The sequence below is a fragment of the Amaranthus tricolor genome, chromosome 17 (assembly GCF_026212465.1).
Source record: "Amaranthus tricolor cultivar Red isolate AtriRed21 chromosome 17, ASM2621246v1, whole genome shotgun sequence".
Lineage (NCBI taxonomy): Eukaryota > Viridiplantae > Streptophyta > Magnoliopsida > Caryophyllales > Amaranthaceae > Amaranthus > Amaranthus tricolor.
In genome coordinates this window covers 9186052-9207023 of record NC_080063.1, presented here as the reverse complement: position 1 = coordinate 9207023, position 20972 = coordinate 9186052, and the positions used below count along the sequence as shown (strand labels likewise).

General features: G+C 32.3%; 2 protein-coding genes across 2 annotated transcripts; one reads left to right on the top strand and one right to left on the bottom strand.

The window, feature by feature from the left end:
- The first annotated feature begins 988 nt into the window (after positions 1-988).
- Positions 989-8962, top strand: LOC130803718 (BTB/POZ domain-containing protein At5g03250-like). The gene is made up of 5 exons (XM_057667918.1): positions 989-1136; positions 3650-3713; positions 5478-5547; positions 6571-7800; positions 8432-8962. Exons 1-5 carry the CDS (start codon positions 989-991, stop codon positions 8960-8962), a joined length of 2043 nt encoding a protein of 680 aa, XP_057523901.1.
- Positions 8963-10922: 1960 nt separating this feature from the next.
- Positions 10923-20484, bottom strand: LOC130804015 (uncharacterized). The gene is made up of 7 exons (XM_057668303.1): positions 20165-20484; positions 17770-17864; positions 15383-15500; positions 15170-15288; positions 13009-13195; positions 12762-12905; positions 10923-11883 (listed from the first exon to the last, which is right to left on the bottom strand). Exons 1-7 carry the CDS (start codon positions 20447-20449, stop codon positions 11593-11595), a joined length of 1239 nt encoding a protein of 412 aa, XP_057524286.1. The 5' UTR covers positions 20450-20484; the 3' UTR covers positions 10923-11592.
- Between the last annotated feature and the right edge of the window lie 488 nt (positions 20485-20972).

Below are 20972 nucleotides of genomic sequence, written 5' to 3'. Positions count from 1 at the left end.
TTCAAATCAACTAACAAATATAAATAACAACCATTTATCAACATATATTTGCCTTGCCATAAGCTTGACATTCATTGCTATATATGATTCTACTTCACAATGCTAATGATATTTTGAGATGAAGAACTTGTCTATATACTTGTCAAAAGCGTATCATCAATCATCATACAAAATCTCTATGAGAGACCAGCATAGTAATAAGATCGAACAACAATTACAATGCAGTTTGAATATAAAATGAAAATTATGTGTCTTTATGAAAATCGTGCGTTTTTAAAAGGCAATTAACTAGCGTCTTTTTTAACCAATTTATTATTCAACTAAGCTTTCACATTATCGTATTTTAAAGAGAAAATCTCTAAATACAATTACTCTATGAAATATGTGCTCATAATAAAAGCAGTCAGAGGTTGACATTACTCCTAATTTATGGGAGGATTTATGTATCATAAAATGCTATATCCAGTCATTATGACAGAGTGGGTGTAGTAGTTAAGAACACTTATCATTGAATTTACTGAATGTGAACGTGAATGTGAATGTGAATGTGAATGTGAATGTGAATGATAATTGATTAATGAAAAAAACTTAAAAAAATAGACTTTCGATTATGTTTGTCAAACAGATTAGGTTAGAAATCTTTTAATCTAAAACTAATAATTGGATCAAGAATTACAATTTTAACCTAGTTTTCTACAGCTCAGGTCGACCTGATTTCGACGCATTTAACTCGTTTAGAGTTTTTTTTTTCATTTTAGGTATTATAACATTGACTACATCTTAATTTTTAGCTTATGATTTGTTATTTTGTATTTACTATGAAAAATAAAAAAATTACTAAATGAATTAAGTTCGGGTTATACTTATTGATCTAACTCAAAATAACTCGTTTAATTACATGGGTTATACAAGTTTGTTGCAGGTTTAAAATTTTGACCTTACTGTATGTTGAATATGATGACTCTAACTAGTAGCACCATTGAAGAAGATGAATCAAGAAGATGGGTCAAAACGAATAAAGCGCGGAGTGCGGAGTTCTACGCGGGGCATGGATGCGCAGGGTGTGGCGTTTTATGCGGGGCGCGGATGCACGGGGTACGGAGTTCTACGTGTGGTGCAGAGTAGCTGCTATATTGGTGTGCGGGGTGCGGTCAACATTCTGTCTGGATTTTGCGAGCTGCATATATATGCACGGGCCGCGACTTGATGCAGTTTTGTTGCGGTTTGGCGGTTATTTTTTTGCTTTTGACGGTTTCTTTATTTACTTGGAGCCCAAGTCTCTTCTTTTAGGGAGAATACTATAAATACCCCTTATTTAGGGCTAGGGTTTTCATTCACAAATAGAGAGAGATCATAAGAGAGCCATTATTATTTGTGAGAGATATCTTAATTCATCTTGTAAATCCTTTGCGATCATAGTGAAATTATTCGATCTCGGTGCTGGTGGACATAGTTATCACATTGATAGTGAACCACATTAAATCTCTTGTGTCATTTTCTTATTGTATGCATTGAATATCTTTATTGTTTCATTATTGTTCATCGATCTTGCTTCCGCTATCGCACAACACTGTAACCTATTTATAAACAAATAAATTCGGGTCGACCCATTTCGTTAACTGGTTAAAAAGTCTCTACCCAAACCCACTTAGTCGAGTTAGGTTCAATACAGGTTAGTAGGTCAGATAAGCTTTTGCCATACCTAATATCGATAATAAGGATAACAATATTTTCTCCTCATTTCTTTGTAAATGTCTAATTAAATTTTTTATACTATCCCATACACTAATTTAATTTTTTTATTTTTAATTGTGCATAACTAAAAATTATAAAAATTTAATATTGATAAAATTTATATCAAAACGAATCAAACAAGATCATGAAAAACGAAATCTAATATTCCGTATAATTTATAAGTTATGAATAAAATACAAATTAAGGTTGATAGGTGAATAGTAACAAAAATATCAAATAAAATTATGTATAAAATACAAATTAAGGTTGAGGGTGAATAGTAACAAAAATATCATATGGGACGGATATAGAGAACGGAGGAAATTTATAAAGAGTAAATGTATTATAGAGATATTTCACAAGATATCACTTAAGTATGTTTGGCTTAGCTCTTCACTTTCAGGTTTATCGAACCAGCATGACCTAAATCAAAGTTGCTTCCCAATCAGTTAAGAGCCAAAAATGACGACATAATTAAACCTAAACTGCAACTGATTGTTATAAGTAAAATATTCTAATGAGATTACCCGAACCTAGACATGATCATCCGAGTCATATTTGATATCATGAATTATGCACGAAATCAAACGTAAACAAGTTAAACTTATTAATGCGAACAAAATTTTAAAAGAATTATCATAAAACCAAACTATTTTTAACTAGAACTTCTAAACCTGAATTGAATTTAAATCGAAAATAAGTCGAACCTTTAGGAAATGTATGATTAATCTTAATTCATACACTATTTTTAAAAAGTTTACTTTATTTAATTTGTAATCCAATAGGCTAATTGCTAAAAATAGGTAGAGCAATGTACATGATTTGAGTTCTTAGCTTGGAGTTTGTGCAACAATATTTACTAGAAAAGTCTACTTTTCATATATAAAACATTACTAATGAGCATAAAATATAGCAGTATAAAAAAAACAAGAGTGAATATAAAAATTAAAAAAAACGATCTCAAAAACTAGAAAAAAAAATACCCTTACAGAATGTTCATTTCTCACATTAAACGTCCTACTCATAGGCATTTAAGTTATATTAAAAAGTAAATACCAAAATAAATAAATAAATAAATAAAAGGAAAAGAAAAACTTAGAAAAAACGTTTAATTTTTTGTGTAAAATGTGTTATTAACAGGCATATAAGATTTGCTAATAAAGTTTACTAATAAGCCTTTTTTGAAAAGTTACAAAAAAGATATATTTTTCATATTTTTCATATTAAAAGCATTTTTGAAAATACTATTTAGCTTCTTAAGTTTACTAATAAGCCTAAAATATGTTTAAAAATAGTATTAGATTTGTCTTTTTCATTCATTTCGAGTAAGTATATATGTTGATATTAAAAAAATTTACTTTTCATTATTAGGCAAAAAATTTATACTAAAACTTTTCGCTCAAAAACATACATAACAAAAGGACTTTTTTTCATAAAACACCATTAATTAGTTTAAAAAGTATACTTTAAACCCAAATTTTTTTCCAAAAATACAAAAATATTATTAATGATACTCGCAATCTGAACCATTAAATTTAGATCATAGGGTTGAAAATTAGTTTTCATGGTTCTCACCATAAAATAGATCTCGTGAATAAATATATTACAATCCATAATAATTGTATTAAAGTTGTTAGAAAATAAAATGAATTAGTCTTGTATTCCTAAGATTAAGGTTTTGTAGATCAATAAACATGCATATTGAATAATTTTTGTTGAATGTGTCGTTAATACCCTAAAGAATCGCCCCCTTTTTTTTTGGAGTGTTATTTATATAATGATTTATTTGTTAGTTTTTATGTTATTATATTAACATTTGGCTCAATTTTTATTTAATGAATCTATAATAATTTTGCTTTCATAATTATTGCATTGTAATAGATGTTCTTATTCTGATCTCCTTCCATTACTTAAGATCTTATGGCGTGCTTGCGATTAGGCTCTAAATCCAATTCTTTGCGTCTTGAAGGACAAGCATGGTACCTTTTCTTCTTTTATGAATTAATCTAAGTTTTTTTTTTTTTTTTTTTTTTTTTTTTTTTTTTGATTTAGAATCGTAAAGATAAATAAATAATGTTAACAAGTTGTATAGTTTCAATTTTATTTAATATTACTAATAGTTTAATTACAAGTAAATGTGTAAAGAATTTTCTAAGGATTAAAGATCATTTAAGAAATAAGTTCTTAACATTAGTATATATATGTGTTTTGAATCATGTCAAATCATATAAAGAGATGAAAACTGAATCAATTTTCAAGTATACATATTCACTAAAATAGTGTATATTTTTCAATTAAAAATGGTTGTGTTTTATTTTTGCTGTAATAATTTTTTAATAAAACTTTTAAATGATATTGTAATTGAGATAAACCCCATTTTTAGTCGAATATGTAAATTCTGACATTATTTTTCAATTTTTATTACTTTAGTTTCTTTTTCATTTGTACTCTTAGATTACATTTTGGTGTTCTTGTCATCTTGCTGCTTTCATTTCCTTTATTATTAGTTTTAGTCTCTTTTATTTTGTAGTTGGTTATACTTCTTTATTTTATTTATATGCTTTTTAATCTTTCCCGTGTAGCTACGTCTCCTATCTTTCCTTTCTTTCTCGAGCCGGGGACTCCTTTTTGGCCGCGCTCTCCTTTATGGGTATGAGTTGCCGCCGTCCTTCCCTTTCCAGATCCTGTCCATAGTTCTTTTATGAGTGGGATACACTGGGTAAGAAGATGATAATGATGTTTTATATATACCACCTTGTGAAGAATTTTTTTTTTTTTTTTTTTTTTATGTATGTATAACTGAACTTATGGGTTCTATTTATCACTTCATTTTTGTGTTATATATCATAAGTGTCAAGGAAAAGTGAAAGAAATAGATATAATTTTTTTTAGACTGAAAATTAAATTAAGAAAACAAAGTATGAAGATGAACCAAGAAGGAAAAGCAAAATGTATACAAGTGCAAATCAAACTTTAAAAATTGTAAACATTATGCAAAGTTTTCATCTTCTCCTTTGGAAAAGCCAATTGTATAAAAGTTTTCTTCTTCTCTGGAATTTCATATAATTTCCAAAAAAACCATTTTTTAATTTTCTATTGGAATATGTCTTTATTTTATGATGAACAAAGTTTAGCGGAATAATTTTATTGTTATTTTTGGTTTGTTGCATTGTTGAAAAGGTAAAATGTTGGATCCAATTTTTTTGTAGTAATAATTGCCTTTTATTTATTTTTTTTTATAAAACCTAATTAACCCTAAAAAAATAAATTCCTTTTGTGGATGTCCTTATCAAGTCATGAGAAGGTGTCTTGGTGATACAATAGAATATATTGTATAACGGACAATCGAGACTCAAACCGTAATTTTTAGGCTTATTAGCAATCTTAATGACACAAAAAACTAAGATAAAAGATATTATTGAATTAGGAAAAATAAATGTTGTTATTAGTTTGTTAGCAATTTAGGTGATAAACTCGAGCGTACATAGGATGCTTTAGGGGACACAGCATCACTACTCACGAATCGTGAATCGTATAAAAGCATAATATTGTTTATTTATAAAGTAAATTAGCTGGCGTATTATATTACATAGAACATCAAACACTTTTGTATTTTGTTATCATTATTATTTATTTATTTATAAAAATGTATGTCTAGCATATAAATTAGATCAAATTCATAAATTATTTCCTTAATCTTGCATTTTTTTTTGGGTGAATCAATCTTATATTCCTTCTTACAGGCTTTGTTCATCTGGGCTTGCAAGTGATGTTACCATAGAAATTGGGGATGAAACGTTTCAATTACACAAGGTACACTCGGTCATTTTGCCTCTTAAAAAGTCCTGTCTATTTTACAATTTTCTAAAATTATAACCTTAAAAATATCGAGACGGTCTTGTAATGAGATCGTTATTTTGGGCCGGCTCAATTCGCGCGTGTAACAACTTGAATATTTTTTTTTTCTGGGTATTTTTCAATTTTGATCTTAAAGGTATCAATGTTGACCTTAAAAGTATAAATTTTCAAAATTGATACCTATAAGGTCAAAATTGATAAATGCTCAAAAAAATTAAAATATTGTTACACGCGCGAATTGGACTAATCTAAAATAACTATCATAATGAGATGTCTCATCCAAGTTTTTATGCAAAAATATAATGTAAGCTTACATTTGAGTTCACTAATTTTAAGGCTTATAAACATCGAACATCCTACAAGTGCCTAGAATCATATTTGATCATTAATATCTCCATAATAAATGAATGCTTATATTCTTTAAAATAATTTACGAATTACAATTTTTAGGTCTTTTGTAAATTACAATCATAATGTAAAAATAAGGCCGCAATGCATCGCATCGGTCACATTTTCAAAATAAACAAACTGATATTCCATGAGTTGTAAAAGTGTAAAAAAATACATTTTAGGGCGTGTCAAGAAATATCTTATGATTTTAACTGACATTTAGGCGTGACAATAAACCTATTTGCTACTGAGATCGCGTTCGTTGTCGAAAATTTACACTAGGATTACAACCACAATATTTTTTTTTGAATTACAACCACTAAAATATCCATGTCTACGACGTTCAGGCCAAATCACGAAATTACGACCATATAATCTTAAATTTCAAGCACTAAAATGATCGGAATATTGTGATTTGACCTAAACGTTATAGACATTGATCAATTGGTGGCTGTAATTCACAAAAAAATATCAAAACTCTATTTCACAAAAGACCTCAATTTTAAGTTGTAATTCGCAAATTATTCTATTCTTTACTACACTCAGTTTTTGTTTATATAAAACTTTGTATGTTATGAATGTTTCTAGTTTCCATTGATCTCAAGAAGCGCTCTACTAGAGAAGCGCATAGGAGAGCTGATAAATGAAGATGGATCATCGAACTACACTCTCAAACTCGATGACATACCGGGTGGATCCAAGGCATTTCAAGTTGTAGCCAGATTTTGTTATGGAATGAAACTCGAAATCAACCCCTCGAATGTAGTCTTCCTACGATGTGCAGGCAAATATCTCGAAATGACAGAAGAATATGGCGAAGGAAATCTGATAGCCCAAACCGAAGCCTTCTTCAGTGAGGTTTTCAGCAGCTGGGCAGACTCAATGCAGGCTCTTACAACATGTGAAGAAGTCCTTGAACAGGCAGAGGAAGCTCAAGTTGTATCTAGGTGCATCAATTCATTAGCCATAAAAGCATGTTCCGACCCAGGTTTATTCGGATGGCCTGCAAGCAGACACACCAAGAACTCAAAAGACAAAAATTGGTTTTGGAACGGGATCTCATCATCCGGTAAGAACATGACTAGTTCCATTGAGGATGATTGGTGGTACGAAGATGTTTCTTCGCTTAGTTTCAATCTATATAAGCGCCTTATCAAAGCAGTCGAAGCAAGAGGCATGAAACCCGAAAGAGTTTCTGGCTCGATCATGTATTATGCTAGTAAGAACATTCCGCTTTTGGATAACAAACAAATACCCTACTCGGGTGATCCAAAGGATAATACTTCTGATGATTCGACTTTTGAAACCGAACAGAGAAACCTTATAGAGGAAATCGTAAATTTACTTCCTGCTCAAAAAGGCGTCACACCTACTAAATTCCTGTTAAGGTTGCTTAAAACAGCTATAAATTTGCACTGCAATCCTCCTTGTTTGGAAAACCTGGAGAAAAGAGTCGGATCGCAGTTACAACAAGCCGCGTTGGTAGATTTGATGATTCCGAATACAGGGTTTGCATCAGATACGTTGTATGATATCGATTGTGTTCAGAGAATCGTTGATCATTTCATGCAAATGCAGTTAGGTGTGTCGGGAACATCTTCTCCTACGACAGTCGAAAATAGCGGGCAAGTGACAAATGCATCTCAATCTATAGCTTCTATGACATTGGTGGCTGAACTTATTGATTCATACCTTGCTGAAGTTGCTCCTGATGTCAATGTTAAGCCCTCTAAATTCCAATCTCTGGCTGCTGTCATTCCTGATTATGCCAGACCTAGATATGATGGTTTTTACCATGCTATTGATATCTATCTCAAGGTAACCCTTTTAAGCGTTTTCAATTATTCAGTATATGGTTGTCTAATTAGGGGCGAAGCAGCATACTAGTATAAGGTAAGCCAAACAATCATCTACGTATGTCACATAACTGCATATTAATCGGGTTTTTATCTAAATAACCAGGGTCACGGCTAGGGGTTTCAATGGGTCGGGCCCCTATTTTGAACTCTTATTTGGCCCGTTTTAAAAAGGACTTTGTAAGGGCCAGGCCAAAAACGGGCTCTATTATAATTAAAATGAAGCGAGCTATAAAATGGCTCAATATGGGTCGGAAACGGGTCTTTGTAAATAGCATAATTAATGTATAATTTAAATATTATAAATGACAATGTCAATGGGGATTATTAATATTTATTCAATTTAATTATTATAAATGATAATTTAATTGTTATAAATTGATAAATACAAAAATAATTTTTAGTAATAAAAATGGGCCGGGTTGGGCCGGACCGGGCTTTTGAAAGCACAGACCATTTAAAGCCCATATTAAGTTTAAAGGGCCCTTATATATTTACTTAAGCTTGGCTCAGCCCTTATCCGGCCCATTGAATACCCCTAGTCACGACCTAGTCTCGCTTACTCCAGCATTGCGTTTAACATGTTGTTACAGGCACACCCGCAGCTGACAGAGGCTGAAAGAGAACAAATCTGCAGATTGATGAACTGCCAGAAACTATCACTAGAAGCAAGCACACACGCAGCACAGAACGAGAGATTACCTCTTCGGATGGTAGTTCAAGTACTGTTCTTCGAACAATTAAGGCTTCGAACTCAAATATCAGGATGGTTTTTCTTATCGGATAATAATGTGGATAGTTCACAAAACCGGGATCAAGATGAAATTGTAGAGCAAGATCGAGCTTTGGTTGTGGCAGGAGATGTAAGGAGTCGGGTTTCAGAGCTAGAAAAGGAGTATCAAACTATGAGACAGGAAATACAAAAGCTTGGTAAGACTAAGAAAAGATGGAACATATTTTCTAAGATGTTTGCCAGACCAAAACCAAGAGTTAAGCATCAGCTACGCCATGCTAAACCACTACATACCAAAGTGCACCAACTGACTCATATTAGGAAACAAGATATGGATAATACTGCTACTCCTACAATTTATGAAGAAATTGAAAGCATAGAGCAGAGATAGAAGAATAAATTAATGGTTAGTTGCAGAATTTTATCTTGAAATTTTATTATTATTATTATTTTTTTTTTGGGAAATTGATGGTCTTAATCTTTTTCTTTGACTTTATTTTGATTACAACGTAAATTGGATTTGGATTGATTGTTTGAAAAGATGTGGATTTGTTTTAGCATAAGAGTTTGTTGTGTTTGAATTTGAATTTGAAATTGAAATATGCTTAAAGAGTGTTGGAAGAGGCGATTTGATTCGCCTAAAATTTTGAATTTGTTATTTTAAACTAAGCTTTGGATTATCATTGTTTTTGGGTATAAGCATGTGTACTTGATGGTATGGAGGAGAGTATCCTTGGAGGAGTCCAAAGTGTCGGTATACGACAAGAGTAGCTAGGCTATTCATCACTATATTCTCTAGTTTCAGTCTATGATAAGGAGTTTATTTGCTAATAATTATATTAGTTAGGCTATTCAGCCTATGTAAAAAGAGCGTCTCACGACAAGACCATCTCATACAGAATTTGTGATAGAATAACACTGACATAAGTACGACCACGGATCATGTCCACAATGATTAAGAATTGCGTGATATAGCCATCTCGAGTAGGAGCTAATTTAAAGCTGATTAAGAGAATAAAAGATAAGAACAAAGATAATTATAGAACTATAACCAAGGACGATTCTAGGTTTATTCAGGATACCCGACCGTCTAGGGCCCCCAGAAAAACAAAGATCTTATATATTAACAAACCTTTTATATTTTATCCTAACCCCCAATTAGCGGCCCTATGCTAATTCTTTTACGACTATACTTCCTCCTAATCAAAAAACAAATTAATTAATTAACAAAATTGTTGAAAAAAACAACTTAAAAATAATATAAACATAATTTAATCAAAGCATAAATATTACTTCCTCTTATTTTAATCAAATGTTCCATTTTCTTTAATTTGCACACTTGCAATAAACTATTTCATTCTAAAATTAGAAAATCTTGATATTAATAAAATTTACATTCAGCAGAATCAAACAAGATCTCATTTGACTCTGTTTTAACTTATTGGCTGAGAATAAAATACAAACTAAGAATGATTCGTGAATAGTAACAAATTAGGAGTTAGAGGGAGTACAACATAAATAAAAGCATGAAAATAATTGACTAACACAAACTACTACTACTAATAAACTAGCCGGAATTTATATAAATTAAACAAACATTAACACAAATTCTGGTGTGAAACGGTCTCACCATTCCACGTTTCCAACATCAACTAATATAACTATTAACATATAAATTCCTTGTTTTGAGCTCATCTCATTAAGAGACGATTTCTCATAAGTATAGTTTAAACATTAATAGCATAAATAAACACAAATTATTTAAAACATAAATAACAAAGCATAAATGGAAATATAATTAAAGAAAGCTTATCATAAATTAAACTAGAGATTAAAGTTCTAATAAATGAACTGAACTTAGATTAACACTATGTTTAAATAGCAATTTTAGAGAGAAAAAAAGAAAAGGAAAGGGAAGGAGGGGAAGGAAAAAGAAGAAGTAGAAGGAAAGTAACTCTTATTTGCTTAGGATGGACTAGAAGGGAAAGAAACGACGATGAAAATTTTCCCTCCGAATTCTTACAAATCTCTCAATTTTTTTCCGTCCAAAACACAATATTAAAAGGCTAAAAGCCCAATCTCCCCATTCCTTGATCTACTCCTTCCTTTGCTTTGTGCTTCTTCTCCATCCCTCTTCTCTCTTTTGCTCCACTTACCACCCAACTCCAAACACCGTCATCATTCACCAGAGTCACGATAAAATGAAATTTTATATATAGTAGATCACATCATCAGACAGAACTTATATAGTTATTGAACACGTTTGTCATAAACTAATTTGTTATCCATTACTCCTCCATCCTCTTGAAATTGCTACTTAGCAGATTATCATAATAATTAAGGAGTTATTAAGTTGTAAAAGGAATAGCATAACACATTTAAATTGTGCAGATCATATTAAAAGCAATAGATACATGGACATGAATAGATTAAATGACGAAAAACATTTCCATAAAAGAAAATGCAGGAAATTAAGTGAGATAGACAAAAATAAAAATTACAGGATTGTGGCAAACTTAGAGGAACGGAGGATAAATGAAAGCACCAAATATGACCTTTCTCCTCCAAGTGGAGGTGTTGCAGAAACGCGAACTATAAGCCAGTCAAAGATAAAATAAAATCCTAGGGTTGTTGCTGAAAGTATCTTCAACATTACGGATTTCGATGTGCTTTACACCGAAGGCAATGATAGTAGTGTGGTGTGAACAAAGAAGGAAAGGTTTATAATTCTTCGGCTCCATGCCTTGCTACTTGCACTACTATTTGTCAAAAAGCATAAGAGAACAAGTGGTACAAGGGTTTAAGATACGGAGGTAGTACTTTGTAGGGGAAAAGTTGTTTAGAATTATGGCAATGAGTACCAAGGAGAAGTGGTTTAAAATTATGGCAACATGAGGCGACCAAACATCCGCACAGGCACATCATCGAACTTTAACCAGAGACGACATCTCTAGTTCTAGTTCTATAAATTTGAAATAAGATGAACGAATGAATACAACAAAATATAATACACAATACATTTTACACCTTAGTCTCCAAAAAGTAGGTTGAGGAGACAGCCAAACCTTCGACATCGTAAGTGCGAACCAATCTCTGCCTTTTATCAGGTGACTCGAGCCAACAAAACTCAATGTGAAAAGATGTAGATTCTCCGAGGCTTTTAGCAATATTAGTCGGGCATCCCATATACATACCTCCAGGCAACAAAGTTATCTGAAAACCTTTATCAAATTTTATCAAATTATCATGTATTGTACCTGTCCATTGTACGTTAGTCGTCACATTGGTTTCTTTTGCAGTTGAAGTCATCTCCTACACGTTTGTGACCACAAAAAACGAGAATTAGAAAACTATGATACAAAATTATCAAGTCAGGCCATCCACAGGCACTTCTAACTATCAAAGATAGGGAAGGTTAAGACAAGCTAACAAAAATCACCGTCATTAAGCAATGCATAGACATATGCTAGTACATTATAAAGAATGGACCAAATTACCAAACTAAGGCTATCAAAATGATGAATCGAAAGAGGTTCTCATAATCAGATTGTAAAACTGAATCATTGAATCATTATGATTCTATTAAACGTATAGATGAGGATGGACCAAATTTTGTAAAAGAATTGATCAATGTTTTGTAGAGGAAAATCTTATGAGGTCAGATTTTCCACAAGGCATAACTCATAATGGCTAACTTTTGTTTCACATTAGATTTTTCCAGTTTTGTATGCTTTTGATGAGTGTAGCGTTACAAAGAATGCCCACGAATTATCTAAGTCAAAGAAAGTAACTCTTACATATCCAACAAGTTGCATTGGGATAAATCTAATTCATCGATCAAGTACTTGAACGAGAGATTACAAGCCCTTTAAAAGAAAATATGAAAATACAACTCTACATAAATTACTCACCCGGGCCCAAAGGGTCCGAAAATAGGTGGATCCAAACTCTTAAATTAGGGTCGGGTCGGGCTAAACCCTTAGGGTCTGAGACCCATGCCCATTCTTAGTTTGAAGTGCACAATACTAGTAAATTTATGGATGGAAAGCACAAAGGTAACAGAAACTTCAAAAGTGAACTGAAGCTCTCGCTATCAACATAGCATTTGATGAAGCATTTCATTAAACTCAAACATTAAAATGAAAAGAATATCCAAAATCGATAAGTTGAACTCAAGAAGAGTCACATACCTGGATCAATTGACCATTTTCATCAATTTCTAGTGAAGCTACAGTATTGTGTTCTGACATAGTTGCACCATACACACCACTGCGTTTAGTGACTGAACAGCCCTTCCACCGACCAAGAAAAGGTAGAAGTCGGTTCTTGTCATCCTGCAAAAACAAACAATAGTTGACTAAATGGTTAGATTTCATGTCTTATATAAAATTAGCAATAAAAGAAATTTATTATACAACGCAGCTTGAAGCGGCATACCTCTAAGTTTGTTAAGCTGGGGGCTGCTTCAACCACACCTCCTCTCTGTTCAAGAAATACAAGAAGCATCTCCAGAATTCCTTTGGGGTCCATGATATGGAATGCTCTAGCTCGCATATCATGGTTCATTGAATAAATGCAATTCTCACAGACGATGGACGGACACGAAGAGGGAAGCTTCAAATTTCTGTGTAATAATTGGAAGGTCATGGAGCAATATTTTTGGAATCAAAAAACACCCACAATCTTGCACTAAAAATTTGTCACGAAAACGACATTAATCATAAAAGGGACATAAATTAAAGATGATGGAATATCCCCCGCCTCCCTGAATTTAACTTAATCTAAAGGCTCGACTTATGTGGAATAAAAATAGCCAAAATTTTATTACGTTATCATTACTGCCACATAAATTACTCTCTTTGCCTTAACATGAGAAGCACATTTCAGGGAAGAGTAGCGCACGGTACTCCATTTGCAAGGCTATGTACCCAGACTTGCTTGCTTATCTAAAATAGAGTCTTGTCAATTTCTGCAAGTCATAATGATTCTCGTTCAAAAACTTTCTACAGTTAAGAGAGGGAAAGGGTAGATTAGAAACATCATACTGCTCAAAGCTATCAGACATACAATTTGAATCACATAGAGTATGCCCACAAAAGAAATGATCAACAATTCAACACACAAGGGTAGAAAATAAGAACTGGACACTTGGAAAAGACATCTCCTAGCAAAGGAGAATACAAGAAAAGGAAGTTGCTCATCACCTAGTAGTATGGACTAAACAAATAGAGACCACTGCTTTGGCGTTAATTAACACATCCTAAACCACAACAATATGACTAGAGAACAAGTTCAATGCCTCAATAAGCTCTAGTATGTTTCATAATCAGAAAACTATAACAACCATGGAATAAAAATAAGGTCCAGGCATCCAGCTGTTGGCCACTTTATAACGGAATTGAGCTTACCGTATGCAAAACCTCGTTATGATTTATGTAATCTGTGTGTCATGGAATAAACTACCATCTATTATAAGTTGTTATTCGAAAATATTAGCCATTATAATCCTTTTCTTAATATGCGTTACATTTTATAAGGTCTAATTTAAGCTTTCATTGAAATATATGTTATAAAATATTTTAATTACTATGAAAAAGTGGATAATTTCCAAGTAAATAATTACATTGCGATGCCCACGTAGCATGCCGTAACACAAAAAGGTGCCGCTATTAACAGTTAACCTTGTGTTGTTAAGACTCGTTTCACGAACATTGAAATGTAATAACTTGAAAAACATCCATTTTATCTTAGTGATTCAAATTTTCTAGAATAAATATATAAATTAATGTTTATAATAGACCTTTTAGAACTTTGATACACAAAAAAATTACAACTGCTAATACATTAGACTAATAACTTACAATAGTTGTTTATTGTCACGCCATGATTTTCAACCACAAGTTATGTAACATGGTTTTGCGTAACGACAAGCTCAAAATCCGTTAAAAAGTAGTCATTACTTAGCGGGACAACCACATTTTTATTCTATGATCAAAATCATTGTCACATGGCAAATGGCAAGATACATTATATCCTTCAAGCTAAAAGGTGGATTAGTGGAAATTGTAGCACAATATGATACGAAAAGCAAGAAGCCCCATCCCCTTTTATCCCGACAAAAACCAAAGGTGATCACAATTGGATTTGAAGGTTACAAGCTAAAATCATAGGAATTGCTTATATAGTTTCACAAGAGACACAATGAGAAATTCCTCCAAGTTAGTGTGATAAGAAATCTGAAACACTAATAACAAGGATAAAGAGTGAAAGAAGTCCAAATAGCAATGGCAAGACTAAAAGGAACACAAAAGCTCCTTTAGCACTAGAGTAGTCTATCAAGAAGGCAAGGTATAACCTAAGAAGCATAACGTACTTCAAAGGAAACAAATTTTCATTTTCTAAATGTTCGTGGCTTGTAAGCAATGTGACAGTGCGAGAAAGAGGGGCAACAATAGCAAGCAAAGCATTACTTGTATATTTCATAAAATTATTTTATTTGTTATATTAATCATTATTAAATAAGATAATCTGATTTCCTTAGCTATAATGCTCAAGAAAAAAACAGGAGAGAAACTTTCTTGAAGAAGACACTGCCTACCTAGGATTTTTTTCACCGATGTCATCTTCTCCTAGAACTCCCTGTCGTAATACAGTCTCCAACATACCAGCAGTCTGGTATCTCAAGGCAAATGCCCTTTCATTAGGGAAGAAGCCAATCTGCGGATGATTCAATTGTACTTCAAAAAGTGATAGGTATAAGCTCTAGAATATGAAGATAATCTTCCAAATCTTATAATAATTGAATAAATACCTGTTGATACTTGTCCACGGTAAATATGTTGGATTCTTTAATTTTGTACTCTGCCCACTCTGGCTCCTCCTCATAACCAGATATGGATGTGCCTGAAGGAGGTTGTTTAATGTACAACCTAAAAATTATTTGTTACCAAAGGAAGGCCTTAAGAAAACAGTGGTCCACAACAAACCAAAGATATCACTCATAAAAGTTTTCAAAATTACACATTAATCAACATAATATAAATAATGATGATGAATAATACAAGTATATATAGATTATAGCCTAAATTGTTAGAAAATTACCATAAATATCTCAACATAAAGGTTTCTTATATTGGACCCTAACATTTGAAAACAAAAATAATAACCCAAGGAAAACTTTCCACGTTCAATTTCTAAGGAATAATTGACATAATTTCACATGTAAACCTTAAGCCTACGGCAAGTAGATACCCAATCTCAATCTTATAAACAGCTTTATCACTGAAGGAGTTCAGTAACCTAATTACTTCTACAAAAACTAACTTCATAGCAAAACTCAATAGTCAATATATTACCTTAATTATGATAAAGCAACACAACAATGCAAAAATGCGTTTTTTCATGTATACAATGAGGGTAAAGCAGAAGTTCAACACAAGCAAATGAGAACAAATGTCTAGACTCTAAACTCTTCCATAAAACACAGTGTAACAACAAGGTCGCATTGTATCGCATCGTTTGCGTTGTAAAGGATTTCAAAAACAAAGAATCGATATTTCCCGCTTAGTAATAAAAAATCTGTGTTTTGGGCCGTAGCAAGGGATATCTTATGGGTTCGACTGATATTTAGGCATTATGATAAACGCATCACTCCCGATACCGCGTTCGCGACTGTTACATTATGATAAAACAGGATGGATGTTTCAGCTTCTCTAGACTCTAAGTTATATGGCAAGTATAGTCCTCGAATAGGACGATTAATTGAGGCAGTTGTCTTAAAACTATAGTTTTCTCATAATTGAAGTTTAAGTACACCCATAAGTCCTTTGCCTCTGTAGGAACCAACACCAATAGGTGAATATATACAATTTATAAACCCAAAAAGTACATTATATTTGTTATATAATTTTCTCTAAAACCCACAGATTCTAGAGATTACATTTTGATTTGTACCCACATGCTTTTATAATACAATTATTATACAAGAGAGAAAAAAAGAATCAAAAAGGTGAGGTAAAAAAAAATGCTAAAACGAATCACAGGAAATACAAAGCACAACCTCCATGGAAATAGATAAATAAAACTCTATAGGTGGGGATCCTTTTTGACTTACTACAATAATTGCAGTGGTTCAACGAAACAAACTAAAGACTTATTCATATTTTATTTTTCACATTTTTTTCACATATACGATAGCCAAAAAGATCTTTTATCTTGTGCGTTTCTAATTATGTAATGTCATAGATGGCGTTTGCCACTTAAGGGTCAATCAGAAACAACATTCTTGTTATTACAAGGGTAAAGTTGGGTATATCTGATCCCTTAAATCCTACCCCTTAATGGCATAAAGGTAATTGAATGATGTGTGTAGTTATTTACGTATCTAGTATGGGTTCAACTAAACCCAATGAAAATGCCCTTGCCGAGCTAATGTCATGTGGATTCTGAAACCACTCATTTTCACAAATTTAACTAGCAAGCCCACACAGAAGCTTTCCCACTCCCAAACCTTTATCTATTCAAAAAAAAATTAGTACAAATGGGGAAAATCGTAAACTAAAAACATACTAAGTCGGATACCGAAAGAAGGAGCACATATAAATAAATAGATAAACAAATGAAATAAAACAATATAAGGCTTTGAGGAACCAACAAAGAAAAGGATTTAAAAAATTTAGGATTATATGAGTAAATCCATCACTGACGAACTAATAAAATTTTTATAAAAAGTTTGCAAAAAAATTAGAAAACCTTAATTCCAGCAAAGAAATCAAAATAAGATTACAAGAAAACAAAAATAATAGTGGGGTGAGAAGAACACAATGAGTAGACTATCGAAAGAGAATACCAAAAGGGTTTATTCTTCTATACCCAGTTTGATCTGAAAAGTTCAGATTTTGCAGATTTTTACATGTTTGTTTTACTCAGAAAGTTTTATGGAAAGTCAAGAGCTTGCATCTATTGTTGGTATTTAATAAAACAACTTTAATTGCCAAAAATATATCCTTTTAAATACAGCAAGTATAGCTTGAATAACATTCTTCAATCTATAGCTGCTATTAATAACACAAACATCAATCAAGATCATGTAATATAAGCAAAACTCAATTTTGAGACTGGTAAAGCAAAGATAATTGGGGAACAGCATGAAATCATCCAGTCAAAGTTCATGACAGAACAACATAAAAGTTGACTTACGTCTGGATGAGGCTAATAAGATCATCTTCACCATAAGAACTTGCAGAAAGCTTAGTGGTCACTTTATGTAGAAGATTACCGTCAGCATCAAATTGCTGCAAGCAAATCAAACACACATTATAATATTCAAAAGTTCAAAAATAAAACATATCCCAGTAATAGAAGGTTGCACTACTTTTCATCATCAGTGTACAGCATAAATAAACAAATAAATATATAAAATAGTATAACAGTTGTTAGCTAGCCAAAAACTGATTTAGAATAATAAAATGGTGAGAACCGAGAATTCCTAAATGTTGCTTCAGTAATCTCCTTTTTGTTGTTTTTTGATCCCTCTAATATTAAATTTACTCTCAAAAACCCAGTTGGCAAAGTTGACAAGAGGATGCCCTGTATATGAAGGGTTTACACTACCTTCAAAGGGATCTAAATGCAAAGTGAAATGAAAGATAAACAATATCACACATGACATTTTCCTATACAGGAAGTGCGTTTAGTAGCTGGTACTAAATATTTGAATATGAGGATCTGTTGTTCATCCAGTTTACAAACAAGTAGACTTCAGCTGAAACACTAAGAGGCTATGGTACTAGGGTAGCAAGATCATTTAAGAAGTCAAACCCTCCTTTGTAGCTGGACAGTCAATTATAGTCCATAGAAGTTGTATACTTGTATTCTATCAGTAGCTTTGTAAAAGAAACAAAAGTTCACTCATCTACTTCAAGTCAAAATCAAGCATTGCATCCTGCTAAGCATGACACATCTGCTGAGAAAACTGCTAACTGATAGAAAATAATCAGGATAGAAATGTATTAACAGCTAGAATGTTAATCTAATAGTGAAAACTTCTGAGTGAGGCATAGTCATGCTGATAGTGATATATAACCCATAAAACTCTAATATCAGTCTTTTCTACCCATGTGTTTTCCGAACAGCAGGATTCAAAGATAACATGAGTTTTGTGGCTTAAGAGCAGCTAAGCAGGATAAGAAAGGAAGAAGGAGACAAATATATGGAAGGAACATTGTTAGAATCTTCAATTGTGAGTTTGTGAAGCGTGCAACATGATGAAAACGTAGAAAGCTAAACTCTAAACTAATGAGCACAATAATGCAACACAACAATGACACAATGTCAAACAAACAATGTTAAAGCCTTAATTTCAACAATATAGCGTCCTGTATCACCTCAATATGTTTTTAGTATATAAAAGTCTTAATTCAATAGTAATCCATCAATATCAACTTCAACTAGGACGAACAGCTCCTTTTCCCTTAGACCTCTCTAGTATGTAAAAAAGAGAGAGGCAAATGTACAACTCCCAGTAGCATTCATAAACACTTAATATACAATAATAAACCATTTTTGATGTACTTGTAAGTCTTGAAATGAGCTCCCTATTCATAGGGGTAATTGCATCATTGAGTATACACAACTTCATGCATTGATTTTTCATTAAACACCACTTTAACACCCATCATAATTCACAAGTTAATGCACTCCATTAAGACACACTTAGGGGGTGTTTGGTTTAGTATTTTTTGCTATAGGTAATGGATTCCATTAACACAATCCATTACTTGTTTTTTGTTATAGAAATTGGATAACCGTTACCATTACTTGAGGGTAATGATTACCATTACTTTGTTACCTCTTAAAATATTGTGGAAAGAATTATCCTTTCTCTCCAAATTCTCACAAAACTATATACAACAAGCTCCACCATTAATGGCCCCCTTAGTTCTATTGTTTGTTACCCTTACTTTTTAATTTTTTTATATTTTAATTTTTTTATATCAAACAACAATTAACAAATAACTCTTAGTATTACCTTTACCCTTTCTTATCCATCCCCTTTCCATTCCCTTTCCTCTCTTAATACCAAACACTCCCTTAAACATCACACTTTAAGTCACACTTAACTCACCCATAGGATTTTCATCTCTATACACACACATCAATACATAGACTTTATTTGTGCACTCAAGTCATAATTACTTCAACAAGTCTAATCTTGCTCATTTTCATCTGATATCACATCCAAGATCAATATTCAAAGTTAAAGCTTCTCAAGGCCAATCATGCAACTAATATAGTGTTACCCTAAAATCAAAAATACAATACTAGTACAATTGCAGACGAAATGCCAACAATCTATAATTGCAAGAAACTAATTGTCTATAGCTTTTTCTTTGCCAAACCACATACTTGGCCAAAAAGCACAATAACCCACATAACTTAGAAATTATCCTGAATATGAAGTATTTAGCAAATTAATCTCAAAAATGCTTCAAACCCAGAAAACCCATGCCTCTAAAAAGGTAAATAAAATCCTGAAATCCCCAATTTAAAAAAGAGAAGGAATCTAAATGAGAAGGAAGCAAGAGATACCCACATGAAAAGAACCAGTCCAAGTACCAAGATTAAGTTCAACAAAGCAACGGAGATTGTCGACGCCAATAGAGTCCTCATCAGCTATGTCCAATTCTTGTTCAGAAGTTCTGGTAGCTTTACATGATGTTGTGGCTTCAATTTTTAAGCGTTTAACTACCAGATTGTTCCTGAGGTTGCGGAGCGGATGGTGTGGTGGTTGGAATTTGTTGGTACAAAAAAATTTAGAGATAAATGGAGAGGAAATGGAACATGACACCGATGCCATAGAAGATAGTGCTTCTGTCATAGGAACTAGAACAAGCTTCGTTTTTTATCTTCTTATTCCTATTAAACCTCACACCACTTGGGCACTTACTAACTATTATTACTAAGGGTCCGTTTGGTTCAGTGAGCAGGAATGGAATGGTATGCAATTCTATATCAGGATGGTATGGATTCAGAATCCCATACCAGACTAAAACTGTTTGGTTCAATCCTGTAATAGATATTCAATCCATTCACACTGTTTGGTTCAATTATGGAATGGATTATCTGTCCAGTTTATATATATATATATAGATACATACATACATTTATTAAACACACAAATACATACACACATATTATGTTGCAAATAGATAATTACCACTAATTAAAAAATACTAGTTCAATACATTTTCACTCAAAATGGTGTCAATACATCTCCACACAAAAAGATTCCAATATATGTTTTTGACAACTAAACACAAAGTCTACATAATTTTATAAGTTAAGCATTTTCATTACATCACTTATCCAAGTTAGGATGAATGAGGTTGATTATAAACTCT

Bases quoted from the DNA above. Each gene is read 5' to 3' on its own strand.
- LOC130803718 (XM_057667918.1), top strand. From the start codon at position 989: ATGAATCAAGAAGATGGGTCAAAACGAATAAAGCGCGGAGTGCGGAGT. The intron at 1,137-3,649 runs GTGTGCGGGGTG...CCATTACTTAAG, and splicing joins GCAGAGTAGCTGCTATATTG to ATCTTATGGCGTGCTTGCGA. The intron at 3,714-5,477 runs GTACCTTTTCTT...TCCTTCTTACAG, and splicing joins CGTCTTGAAGGACAAGCATG to GCTTTGTTCATCTGGGCTTG.
- LOC130804015 (XM_057668303.1), bottom strand. From the start codon at position 20,449: ATGACAGAAGCACTATCTTCTATGGCATCGGTGTCATGTTCCATTTCC. The intron at 17,865-20,164 runs GTGGGTATCTCT...ATTTGCTTGCAG, and splicing joins CTTGGACTGGTTCTTTTCAT to CAATTTGATGCTGACGGTAA. The intron at 11,884-12,761 runs GTATGTGACTCT...ACAAACGTGTAG, and splicing joins AAAATGGTCAATTGATCCAG to GAGATGACTTCAACTGCAAA.